General features: G+C 29.0%; 3 protein-coding genes across 4 annotated transcripts; all 3 read left to right on the top strand.

The window, feature by feature from the left end:
• The first annotated feature begins 2,638 nt into the window (after positions 1-2,638).
• Positions 2,639-4,606, top strand: LOC113850578 (C2 domain-containing protein At1g63220-like). The gene is made up of 5 exons (XM_027481160.1): positions 2,639-2,907; positions 3,258-3,323; positions 3,412-3,538; positions 4,111-4,225; positions 4,322-4,606. Exons 1-5 carry the CDS (start codon positions 2,841-2,843, stop codon positions 4,397-4,399), a joined length of 453 nt encoding a protein of 150 aa, XP_027336961.1. The 5' UTR covers positions 2,639-2,840; the 3' UTR covers positions 4,400-4,606.
• A 1,941-nt stretch (positions 4,607-6,547) lies between these two features.
• Positions 6,548-9,893, top strand: LOC113850399 (methionine adenosyltransferase 2 subunit beta). 2 transcript variants are annotated; one of them, XR_003502198.1, is made up of 6 exons: positions 6,548-6,912; positions 7,383-7,542; positions 7,875-8,062; positions 8,380-8,630; positions 9,022-9,152; positions 9,429-9,893. XR_003502198.1 is itself a non-coding variant. In XM_027480937.1 (6 exons), exons 1-6 carry the CDS (start codon positions 6,682-6,684, stop codon positions 9,558-9,560), a joined length of 966 nt encoding a protein of 321 aa, XP_027336738.1. In that variant the 5' UTR covers positions 6,567-6,681; the 3' UTR covers positions 9,561-9,755. The 2 variants fall into 2 exon arrangements, 1 of the variants encoding a protein (XP_027336738.1); XM_027480937.1 differs by having other exon boundaries at positions 6,567-6,912; positions 8,507-8,630; positions 9,429-9,755.
• A 588-nt stretch (positions 9,894-10,481) lies between these two features.
• On the top strand, positions 10,482-11,888 carry LOC113848960 (NAD(P)H-quinone oxidoreductase subunit S, chloroplastic). The gene has a single exon (XM_027478418.1). The coding sequence runs from the start codon at positions 10,675-10,677 to the stop codon at positions 11,392-11,394; it is 720 nt and encodes a 239-aa protein (XP_027334219.1). The 5' UTR covers positions 10,482-10,674; the 3' UTR covers positions 11,395-11,888.
• The last annotated feature ends 1,914 nt before the right edge of the window (positions 11,889-13,802 follow it).

The raw sequence follows: 13,802 nt of genomic DNA, 5'->3' as shown, positions 1-13,802 counted from the left end.
AAAATGTCCTTCTCTCTAATATAACTATACCATGTTATAAGATTATCTAAAATCAATAGAAAGAAGTTAAAGAACCCACATTCATTGGAGGGCTGGAGAGGTAAGAAATGTTAATTTCCCAAAGAAAAAGTTTGTTGTTGTGAATTCAATTTTGTTCAAATAAAAATAAAATGGATGGGATAATTCCAGCCACAACAGAAAAATATATATCTAGACCAAAAGTCCTTTCATGTAGTATTTCAAAAGCTATTCTACAATTTCAATAAAGATAATGTAAGCAAATATACAATCCATAACATTTTGTTTTTTTTATTTATTTCCCTACATTTTTTTTTGGATTAATTTTTAACTTTGAACCAAGAAATAAATTCAGTTCCTAAATCCTAAGAATGAAACATAATTTAATTAGTAACATTAAAAGCTGATTATACTCGATTACTCAAATTGTTAATTTTAATTTGAGTAAAGTTGAGCTGGTTAGGTTAACGAGGTTATACGACTCCCCAACACACCCATGACGTTGATCTTAATCAGAAAATTATGTCATATTGATTACGATGATCATCAATGATATCATATTTGTTTCATGAGAAAAAAGGAAAAAGAAAAAGAAAGCAACAAAATAAGAAGCTAGCTTAATTGAGTGATCGACAAAGAATATAGGAATCATGCATATAGCTTTTGTCAAGTGGAAGAACTGGATCCATTGGAGGACAAATCTATTAATTAAGGATAGAAAATAAATTAATACATCTTAAATATATCATATGTTTTTTGTAATTAGGATAAAAGAAAATACTCAAATTTGTTTTTTATAGAAAGGAATGGAGGGAGTATTAAATTATAAAAAATAATATAAAAGAATTAAATTACATGTTAATTATTGATGGCTACTCGACACTGGAAGTTTCCAAATGGGTGCACTGGCTTTTATTATTTCCTGTAACGTGACTCTTTAAGAAGAAGACGCATGCTATAGATAAACCATATTTTTCTTCATTCTTCATTCTTCATTCTTGATGATGTAACAATTTCATGCTTAGCACTTTTGGATTCTGATGCTTTTAACGTAGCCAATTTTGCCATTAGCATCTTGGAAAGAAGCATTATGGTGGATGGAATGAATCAATCAAGATTACCATCATTGTGAGTGGAAGGATACCATAATTGACACCTTCATCTTCTTGGGTCGCAGAGTTGTCTTTTCAAAAGATATATCTATGGTTACCAAAGTTAGAACGATATCAATACAACTGTCTCATATTGCTTACTATAGTTTGGGTAAGGATCTATATATACTCTCAATGTTATGTGAGTTTGTTTGGATAGAATTTGTGGTGTGAGCATGAATGTATGTTATAGAATGATAAACTTGATTTTACTATTCAAATTACTAAATGAATGTGGATATTCTAGAATTTAAATATATGAATTATTAATATCATTATTATAGTTCATAATTGTACAACTTAAATCTTTGTCGATTTTTACTCCTCTCATTTTTTATAGAATTTTATTAACCATTCAAAAATGATTTTTTTCTATGAAAATAGTACATATATATTTATTATATTAAAATTTTATTATTATTAGTTATTTATCTTTAATGCAAGTTTAATAAAATTCTTTTTTCTATTACATAAATACTCAATAATTAAGGTTGCTGCATATATAATTTTGTATTCATATACTTTTTCCCCACAGACCATAAGCCATATTTCATTGTTTTTAAATCCACCTTCATATACTCATTCCTCCTGCATTGCATGTAGACCCGTGAGTTGTCAAAGCACATGCTGCATCAAATATGAGATTAATATAGGAAGGTGGCTTGTCATTGTAAATCAACTTAAATTGAAAAGTTGATTTTTATTTTAAAAATAATGATTGAAATATATGAGCATCAAATATGTCACTACATTTATATGGGGTGATAGAATCAAAGTGTATATATGTTAAAAATAATGCATTCTGTTATGATATGATGGTAAAAATTATACAAATATAAACTCTAGTTCATATAAGAGTGTGTGGATAGCAATACTAGTATTCTTATTTGAAAATGTAAATGTACATTTTTTTCACTCTGAAATTAAATTTTAATTTTGATACACTGTTAATCTTTGTTTCCTTATTTTAGTCTATTCAGCTTGATCTGAATTAATTGAAGTTGAATGAAACTTTCAAATCAGTCTAAAAATTAAAATCTTGAAATTTTTTTATTGAATTAGGTTTGAGTTCACAAAATATCTAAAAGAAAATTTATCCTCACAAAGGCATTATTATTGAATTCCTCACAAATTACTATCAAATTTATTCATCAACTGATGTGAAATTGTTCCAATTTAATATCTGGTCTCAAGTTGTAGTCTTAAGAAATATAAAAAGAAGTTCTATCACTAATAATAGTTTTACTTGACTTGAATAGAATTGACTCATGTGAAAGATACCTCCAGTCTAAACTAAAAAATTACTCACATAATGAAGGTTGTTAGATAAATTTTGGTTAGCCTATAATTTATTTTATCAAAATAAGTTCACAACCTTTTTAATGGTCTACCTAATTTAATCAAAGTGTATATACAGTCTCAACTTTGTAATAATAATAAAAAAAAGAACTTGTAAAAGGACTCAAACATTAAAAAGGAAAAAGTTGGATCTAAGCAAAATCCAGCTACAAGTAGTAGTGCACTGGTTAAGGCATTTCTGGTACAGTGATTTCCACCTTTATTTCAGCTCTAAGACAGCGTAGATTATTAGAGAGAAGCATCCTCAGTGGAGTCAAATAGTCTTGTGCACATATAATTTGTGAAGTGTGTGTCCAAACTCAAAAGGCAAAGATGCCTCGTGGAACTCTTGAAGTTGTTCTGATCAGTGCCAAGGGCCTCGATGACAATGATTTTCTCTGTAAGCACTATATTCTATGTATAGCTGATAAGAAAATCAGATACTGTATATGTCAATGATTTTGTCCCATAGAAATTCAGCATGGAACTGTGGATCATAAAACTTGATCTAGATCTTTGTGGTTTTAATTGACTTTATTTTATTTGCAAATTAAACAACAAAAAGTTCATCTTATTTGAAAATTGAACATGGGAATCAATTTAATTGATCTTTTTTTTTTATTGAATCTGGTTAAAGGAATTGCAATTAAGAGGTTATAATGATCATAAGATGTTGTGTGCCAATTGAACTAATCAAATTGATCAAGGTAGATCATTCTCTGAAGTCTTGGTTTTGTTCTCACTGAGTAGCCAGCGTAGATCCTTATGTGATCCTCACATACCGGACACAGGAGCACAAGAGCACTGTGCAAGAAGGTGCATTTCTGGCAAAACTTTATTATATTTTTGCTTATTTATATACCCTTTTATCTCCTGTGGCTTGATTCTGTGTTATGAATACTAGATGGTGGATCCAACCCACAGTGGAATGAGAGCTTTCTTTTCACTGTCTCAGACAGCGAGACTGAACTTAATCTAAGGATAATGGATAAAGACAAGTTTAGTCAAGATGATTCTCTTGGCGATGCAACGTGAGTTTAATTCTTCTTTAGCTTTTCACATTTTGTTTGGACTGGCTTTGCCTTCTTTTGTTTTTCCTATGAAATTTCATTCATGATTGAATTCAAAAGAAGAGAGTAATATAGTCTAAATTCAGAATTTTCGATTGACAAAGATATATATTGCAATTTTTTTTTTCAATTTGATACTGGCCTAGTATAAGAAGAAAAAAAAGAAGATAAAACAACTAAATATTTTTTTGTAAGTTAAAATTCACTTATAATCTTCTACTCTTCAAAAGCTTTCTCAATTAATTTAATGCAGCAGTATTTAATGTTGGGAAGTTCTAACTCTCGAACATGATTTATTCTAGTGAAAGTTACATATGGTCTAGAAAAAAAAGATTTCTCAATTAATTTCACAAAAACATGAAATGCAAAAGTTGTTCATAAGAATGATTTTATTTGTTTTATTTCCTTATTTTCTTTCCCTCTAAGTACGGTTGCAGAAGTTTACCAATAATATGCCATGAGTAATTGTTACTGATACAAAAGGGTTCTGAAAAAAAATGCACTTGCACTTTTGATTTCATTTTTATCTGCAGAATTCATTTAGATGCAGTGTTTGAAAATGGTAGCCTTCCAGAAACTGTTTACCAGGTTGTGAAAGGCGAAGATTATTGTGGAGAGATTAAGGTGGCTCTCACTTTTACTGCTGAGGTAATGCTGGAATATATATTTCTATTATTTTTTTTCCATGCTTTAATGCCTGGCTTTTTTCTCCTATTCAAATATACCATTATATCCTGGTTGCAGAAAAATGTTGATCAGGGGGAATACACTGAACAGAACGAGGGCTATGGTGGATGGAAAGAATCCAGAGAAGAATTTTAAAGTGAAGGAAGGATTTTACATATTTCCCTGGCCCGGAATTATTTTTAGAATGGAAAATAAGCAGTTTTGGGTCACTTTTTGGGAAATTCAATTAGTGTGTTTATGTTTTCTGTGTGAAGATCTGATGGTGTTGTGTTGTTAGCTTACATTATGCTAAATAAACTTCGTTATGCTACATATTATCTTTTATGCATTTCACATTTTATTTAAGAGCAGAGTTGTTTTATTTGCGGGAAGCTGGTTTTCAATAATAGAAGAAAATTTTCTAATATAAGTTTTAGATAGAGAGAAAAAATTTGAGTAACCATAGTCCCACAATTATTTTGTAATTTGAGTGAACATCAAGAAGTTGGATTAGCAAATCAATGTTTAAAATTGTAATTTAATACATGTACATTATAGCAAGTTATCTTAATCAACATTTATGATTATAATTTATTTTTTAAAGTTCACTCTCCTCACTTTAAAACGCTGAATTCTGCTAATAGTTGTGATTGTCTTAACGAAGTGCTCAATAAAGTGGCAACAATAACATAGGATTTTATGGCTGGAAAAAAGAAATTCTATCCTTTTATTGTGTTCTTTCTCCAATAATAATAATAATAATAAACTAACAAGAATACCATAACTCCTAGTCCTTTCAATAATTCAATGCTTTCAAAATATGAATGAAAGGAGTACTAAATTGAAAATTTCCAAGCAATGTATTATGAAGCTTCACAAAAAGATGCTTTTAGTATTCGAAACAATGATCCTCCATATATTTAGGTCTATATATTTTATACAATTTGAACAGCATGTGAAGTTGTTAACTCTGCTCATAAGATCCAAAATTTACCATACAAGTTACTTAAAAATCTTCCCAATTACGTTTCCTCACCCAAAGTCAAAGCTGAAAAGTAATGGTTAAGGATATGGAGAATGTCTAGAAATCAAAGAAACATGGTGGATCTGTTTTCTATGCTATGGTGAAAGCAATTGAAATGATAGACTCATTTACTCAAACAATGTCACCAAAGATAAGTTTATATTATGCTATGGCCATCTCATAACCATACGAGGTAAGAACAATGTCAATTTCAAGGGCGCACGAAATACAAGATGCAAATACATTTGGGAAGATGCAAGATGTACATTAACAAATTACCCAAAAACTACTTTCACATCACACTTCAGAATATTCATGTGTCAAAATGATTATAGAGGAAAAAAGGTAGGAAAAATAAATTCTTCCCATTTGAATAATGTCATAATAGCATCATCTTTTAATAAACACAAACCTTTTTCAGCCTAGAAAAGTTATATTTACTCGTAGTCAATGGCATCCAAATCTTAAGACAACCAGTGGTATAAGATCACCAGAAGTAAACTTTCTAACACAAACAAAATCAAAGACTGATAACATTAAATTGTCAATGTAAATTACATCACAAACCAGATCTCAGAAAGATGAGAGTAACAGAAATTCAGAGTTCTTTTCAAAGTCATAGATAATTCAGTATTTAATCCTCTAAACCAAACTAATAAGTTACTGGGTGAATTCAATATCAAAATAAACTTAGCAACCATCCATGAGATAGTGTAAAAGTAAACTGAAAAACTTAGTCATGACAATAACACACACTTGAAGATTCAAATGCCCAAGATCTTTTCTCTCTCTATAACTTATCCATTTAAAATATATTATATTTTAAAGATTCATCTTTTAAAAACTAATGTCCAACTAATTGACTTTGATTACTTAAATATAAAATATCGTGATTATTAACTTTTTATAATTAGATAGATTAATTAAATTTATACATGATTAAATTAAATAATCACTAAATAAAAAATTGAGTTAATATTTTTAGATTTGATTACTATTTTTAAATGAAAAAATAAATCATGTATACCGTATATAATTTATTATTATTTTTAAAAAATAAATTATATATATTTACGGATTATGTTATATATATATATAAAAAAAAAATATGAAAGTAAAATTTAAGACTGATCGATAATTTATGAAAAGTAGTTTATGATTTTTATAATTTTTTTAGTTTATTTCACTAAATTAATAAAATTCATATAAAAAATTATTAATTAAAACTTAAATAAGATGCACACCGTTATACTCTCTGGCCAATGTTTTCTTTCAATGCTATTACACTACCAAACATTGTTAGAGACATGGAAATAACAAGAAGGAAATCTTCATACGTACAACGGTGCAATTAAGATACAACGACAAAGGCATCAAACTCAGCCACGAAGCCCAGAGAGAGAGAGAGAGAGAGATGAGTAAGAAGAAGAAGGTTCTTGTGGTGGGAGGCAGTGGTTACTTGGGTCAGCATCTGCTACAAGCATATTCCAATGCCAATGAAACTCCTTTTACTTTCGATCTCGCTTGCACTCACCACTCCACTCCTCCACAACCATTATTCGATGCCATTCCTTCTGCCCTTTCTTTCCAAGTTGATTTGAAAACCGGCCTTGGATTTGAATCCGTTTTCAACACTTTTGGTCAGGTTCTATTCTCACCTCCTCCTACCTTTAATTTACTTTTGTTGATGATTTCTATTCCACTCAATTGGATCAAGGGGAAAAAAAACCATTTTCATTAATGGGTCATTTTCTGAACTTCTTATTTATTACAATTTAGCTGCTAACACCTTGTATATTAGTGCATCTTACGTGGATGAATCTTCAAAATCATCTTAAATGGATTTAGATTACAATTATGCAGGTGGGTTTAGTCAATGAAGATAGCCATGATCTCTTCTTGTCTGACACTGAGGATATGTGTGGTTTAGGGTGCATTTGGATATATAACTTAAACGCTTATTTTATATGACGACTTGTGTTATAAATTTAACTATGAAATTTATTGAAAAAAAGCTGAAAACGACTTATTTTGATGGGCTATACCAAGTGTATAAAACGAGATTGTGACTTATTCATTATTGAACTCACAATTCTGTTTATTTGTTAATGGCAGCCTGATGTGGTTGTCAATTGTGCTGCCATCTCCGTGCCTCGTGCTTGTGAAATTGATCCTGCTACTGCACATGCTGTTAATGTGCCATCATCTCTTGTAAAATGGTTGCAAAGCTTTCAACAGAGCGGTACTCTACTCATTCATCTCTCCACGGATCAAGGTACCAATCTTACCATGATAGGTTAAGGTTAAGGATTGGGCATTGTGCAAAGAAGATTTTTGTTTAACCTTTTTTTATCCTTTCTCATTTCTTTGTTGCTTTATTTTTCTCTCTCTAACATTTGCCATTCTTAACTAAAAACTATGATCATCATTGTTGAAGTTTTGGAATTTTTTTGCCAATCCTTTATCCTTTTTTGGCAATATCAGGATATCATATCGTGTTTGATGTTCAACTTTATTTTTCAATTAATATGTTGCGTTTGTTATCCATATTCATCTCCATTTACACAGATTTTTAGCAAAATTGTAATTTGTGTTTCTTGTCATCAGTTTATGAAGGGGAGAAGTCTTTTTACAAGGAAGAAGACATTGCCATTCCAGTAAATGTTTATGGAAAAACTAAAGTGGCAGCAGAGCAGTTCATTTCAGAAAAATGTCCAAACTTTGCAATTTTGAGAAGCAGTATCATCTATGGGCCACAAACAGTCTCGCCAGTTCCAAAATCTCTTCCAATTCAGGTGCTTGTGGAATACGTGCACAGTTTATTGGCAAACTAATGCTCCAACTCAGGCATTTGGATTGATGAAACTCTTGAATCTGATGCTTTGTAAATTTTGCTACTTATTGCATGATTAGGATATTTTGAGCTTAAAAAGATGATGGTGGTAAACTTTTATTGCCAATTTCCAATCTGCAGTATCAAAAAAGTCTTTTTCCATCATTCATGGTTTCTTCCTTTTAAACTGTTTGAAAGATAAAATCTTAGTGTTGATGATTTCAATTTTTGGCTTCAACCTTGTTGCAAAGATTATAGTTTTCCTTTATTATGTTCTAGGTACTTTTTCTAATTCTTCTAGGATCCACTTGAAGAGAGGGCATGTTCTTGTGAAGGATATTTCTATGAGGGGAATTTGTAATTACTTGAGGATGTTGTGTTTATTCATACTATCTGACTGTTGCAGTGGATTGATGGTGTCCTTGCTAAAGGAGAAAAAGTGGAGTTCTTTCATGATGAGTTCCGTTGTCCAATTTATGTTAAGGATCTTGTATCTATCATACTAGCTTTAACAAGCCAATGGATATCAGGTATAGGAGTTTTAGTACCTAAGCTAAGCTTATATATTGGTTTGACATATGGTATGCTGCAAAGAAATTCTTAACAAGACATTTCACTGAGACCTTTTTTAAGGTTTCAAAACACAATCAAATGCTAATCTAAATATTTGATATCTTTCAAAATTGTTTCTATACTACAACTGAATTACAATCATGTATGACATTTGACATTTTCTTGAGTATAATTTTTGCATTAACTAACAATTGTCCCCTCTTGTTCTTGTAAATATTATTTCCTTTGGCTCTTCCAGATTTTTCCTTTTAAATGCCCATCTTCTACTTTCTTGTATTGTTCAAATTACTTTAAGCTCTGATATCTCAAATTTGCATTCATGAATTCTGCTTTTCTGATTCTTGTCAGAGGGTAAGCAAATGCAATTGTTACTTAATGTTGGTGGACCTGATAGGGTATCTCGTGTTCAAATGGCCGAGGCTGTTGCACAATTTAGGAGGTATGACACCTCATTGATCAAATCAGTGTCTGCTTCATCGGTACGTACTATGCTTCATTTGATTACAAGATTTTGTGATATGGAAATCATTAACCTGTTTTCTTTGGTAATCTTTGATATCTTTCTATATGAAATTATTGACTGGAATGCTACTCCTTAAAAAATTTAAGGTTCTTTGTGTCCTCATTGCATGTCATCTCAAAGTTTTCATTGATCTTTTGATGGTCATTTTAACACTTTTTTGGTTTAATATGATGTATCTTCTTCTCTTTGGTCACTGTGCTTGATTGAGATGTAACTTTTTCTTGTTTCCCAGGTTGATCGAGGTGTGAAGTCCCCAGCTGACATATCAATGGATATCACTAGATTGGTTCAAACCCTAAGAATTTGTCCTGTTTCATTTAAAGATGGAGTGAGATTAACACTTACACCTGAAGCTAAGCAATGAGGCAGCCAGGATATGAAATAAGCCTTCCTTGTTTGCATGAGTCTTTTTTTTTTCCTACCATTGAGACCAATGTGCCCTCACTAGCTCTTACTACATTCTGATTGTTGTAAAATAAAACTAGACAAAAAAGTCAAGGCAAGCCAATTTGTTGGACCTTCTTGGAATTAGAAAATGACAATTTAATCCAGTCACAAAACAAGGTCCAACAAGTTGGTTTTCTTTCTCCATCTTTGTGACTGTCATTCTCCTTTACAATTTTCATGATATACATTTTATACAAAGAAGTCAGTGTACTGACGTACTGCATAGGAATTGCTTTCCAATTTCTATTACTATAAGAAAGCACTGTAATAACCCTCAAATGTTTTAACTGATTATTTTCTCAAAATGAAGTGCACTTTTGAATCACTTTATTTTGATATATATTAAAAGGTGGTATATGAGAGTAAATTCTCAAATTAGTTTAAAGTAAGAAGACATGTAAAGATCTACCTACCCTTAGTTTAATTTGATTTCAAATATTTTGTGAATATAATTAATTTAAATCAATGATATATAAATTCTTATTTTTTTTCTCCTTTGAAGGAGCTAAATCAAATCTCTTATTAGTTTTTCAGCTTTATAAAATGACATTTACTTTAAACTTTTTTTATGCCAAATAATAGTAAAAAATAAAAAAACTAAATTAAATGACATTTTATAAATTCAAGGATTAATCAACTAAAACTGCTCCACTCATAATTTTGACGACTAACTTGGGGTTTACTATGTAGCTGAAGCTTGAACTTAAAAAAATTCTAAAATCAAAGATTACCTTATATGCCAAAAAAAATTTGAAGGGAAAGCTGAAACAACAGAATAGCCAGGATAGGCAGAATTTGCCACTTAAGTTGCGTATGCGAGTTTGGTCCAATGAATGAACTCTGTGGTCATGATTAAACAAGAGGAAACTTCTCAGATAGTTAATATTCTTTATTGAAAATATAAAATAGATAGGGCTATCCAAGAATCTTTCTTCGTGGTGAGGATTAGACAAGGAATCTACTCTTTCCAAACCTCACTTCCTCTTCTCACCAATGCAATCTGTGGCCAATTTACAAAACAGTTACCACTAATGTCTTCTTTTGTTGCCCTTCATAGCCTGCATGGCTCTCTTCTACGATCCCAGTTTCTTGGCCAAGATAACCTCACTCACCTTTATCCTCGGAACAAGCCTTCCACCATTAACACCAAATCAATAGTTCAACAACCATGTGCAAAATTCGACATGCTGCAAATCTTGGGAGGTAGAGGGCTATGCAATGGAGAAGAAGGTCTTCAACAAGAGCTGAAAAAGGAAGTTGGTGTTGATGAGAAGGCACCACCACCATCAGCAAGTGACAACAAGGAGCAAGAAAACTCCACAACACCACAGTCCTCGACAAGTGTTGCTGAAGATGGGTTTGAGAAAGAGTTGATGGGGTTAACTGGGGGGTTTCCTGGGGGTGAAAAAGGGTTGAAAAAGTTCATTGAAGAAAACCCACCTCCCAAACCAAGTGCAAACTACAAAAGTTTGAGTCTTTCACTCTCAAAGAAGCCAAAACCACCAGAACTTCCTCTGTTACTGCCAGGAATGATTGCCATTGTGAAGAACCCAAATAACCCGTTTTACATGTACTGTGGTATAGTCCAAAGAATCACAGATGGAAAGGCAGGGGTTCTCTTTGAAGGAGGGAATTGGGATAGGTTGATCACATTCAGGCTTGAAGAATTGGAGCGCAGAGAAAAAGGGCCTCCCATGAAGAATCCCAGGTCTGCAGCGCTTGAACCGTTTCTTCAAAAGAAGAAATCATAGTTCAGCTTTGTTACAATTTGCAAAACACGTTCGCTTTTGTATCATATGATATATAATACAATGTAATAATAAATCTATCTGCCTATTTGATAATTAAAAGCTTTGATGAGGATTGGTATTGCTGGTTTTGATGATTTTGTTGGGTGAGTAGTATTGAGGGAGAATTAAAAGTGAACAATGGTTGAATTGGTGAGAAAAAAAGGTACTTAATTGTGAACATGTAAATTTTTGTTATGTAAACAAAAAAACAAAGAAGAAATTGATGGTGTTTAACTTAGTCTGGTTTGTAGTGTTTGTGCAGCTGTTCAATGGTGATGAGCATTGCCCCTTTCCACTATCAATTATAGAACTGCTATGACTAGAAGAAGATTACTATTGATTTTTCATTTCAATTGAATGGTTTACACATTATTGACCTCAGGCGAGCTGAGTTAGTAGGATGGGTTAGGTTATTAACTTGTGTTAAAATTATCACATCTTTCTTCCCTCTTTCCAATGACAAAGAGAATAAAATAAAATGAAAGGCAAAAAATATATTTTAATTTTAATTTGTTATTGGATAATAAGGAAATCAAGATACAAGTTACAATAAAACAATAATTTTTATTTTTTATTCTCTGTATTTTAAATTAAAATAAAACTTTAATCTTAATGTCTTATTCTATTTTCTTAATCTTAAAGGACGAAGGTTAGAGTGGGAGAAAGGAGAGCGAGTAGGTCAAAATAGAATTGAACTGTTTATTTTCCTGTTTTTTCATTTTTAATTACTTAAATCTAGTAAACAAATAAAAAAAATGAAAAGTATTGTTTATTTTGATTTAATCTTTTAAATTATTAAACACTTATTTTTAAAGAAAACTTCATTTTAATTACTTAAATCTAATAATAAATAAATGAATGAAAATTATTGTTTATTTTGATTTAATCTTTTAAATTATCCAAGCACTTCTTTTAAAAGAAAGATTTTTTTAATTAAAAAAAAACCCAACTCAGCCAAAGAAAAACTACAAATGTGACTAATGCGTCACAAAGGATTTTTTTTTTTAAATATTTAACAAATCAGCATTAAGGACTCAAATTAGAGAACATAGGTTAAACTATAACAAATTAAACATTTTCATATTTTAATTCTTAACATTTTTACTTATTAAAATATAATAAATTTGTTCAATATATATATGTGTGTAAAAAATTATATATATATATATATATTTAATATATTATATATTTATAGTTAAAATTATAATTATTAAATTAATAAAAATTAGTTTGAGTGAGGAACAACTCGATATCTTTTAAGTAAAGTCTTGAGTTTGAATCTTTGTGTATGAATTTTTTTTTAATAATAAACTCATCCATTACATCTAAATTAACGACTCAGGTTAGATCTAATTTAAAGCAGATAAAAAAAATATAATTATTAATTTAACTGTGAGTTGACTATATTTATTTATGTAATTATAAATATAGTTTTAAAAATAATAATTTATATATATACATATATATGTATAACATGATTTATAAAAATTACTTAAATTTATAATAAAATATTATAATCAATAAACAAATTTATATTAAATTTGTAAATACTAATATTCATAATTATAAAATATAAAAATAATAATAATTGTTCAAAATTAATTAAAAATATCAAAATTTATTTAATAAATAAGAATTATTATGATAAAAATCAAAGATAAAAAAAAATAATAAAATATTTAATTATATATCAATCATAAATCATTTTTGATTTACAATATACTGTTTAGACTTTTTATCAAATAATAATAATAATAGATAAAATTAATAAAAATATATATAAATTTGTTAGAAAAAGTTAAAAAAATAATGAGAACTAGAAAATAATACACCAGAAATGAAAAAATTGGTAATTTATCATGTTTGATATATAAGATAATATACGTAATTGATTACAAGCATTTAATATTTATTAAAAATTAACTACATTGTAATGTTAATATAACATAAGAAATATTAATTATTAATATTTACGTTTATTATTATTTTTTATATTTAATTTTTTTAAAATATTATAATATAATATTTTATTATTATTAATATTTACTTTTATAAATTTTAATTAAACAATTATCATCGACTATATTTATTAAAATAATAATAAATATTTTCCAAATATTTTATAAAATATAATATAATTAATAAAATTATTAAATTTTTTAGAACACATTAATTTAATATAATAATGTCTGATGAATTAATTTTATTTTAAAAATTAAATTTATAAATATATTGAAAATTATTTTTACTTTAAAAATTAAATTTTAAATTAATTTAATATAAAATATTAGGTAAAACTTATAATAAAAACTTGTTTTAACCAAATTAAATTTATAAATAAATAATTTTTTTAAAAATAATTTAGGGGT

The sequence above is a fragment of the Abrus precatorius genome, unplaced genomic scaffold (assembly GCF_003935025.1).
Source record: "Abrus precatorius isolate BTA unplaced genomic scaffold, Abrus_2018 Scaffold9, whole genome shotgun sequence".
Taxonomy (NCBI): domain Eukaryota; kingdom Viridiplantae; phylum Streptophyta; class Magnoliopsida; order Fabales; family Fabaceae; genus Abrus; species Abrus precatorius.
Note: the sequence above shows the minus strand (reverse complement) of the source record. Positions and strands in the feature narration are given on the sequence as shown.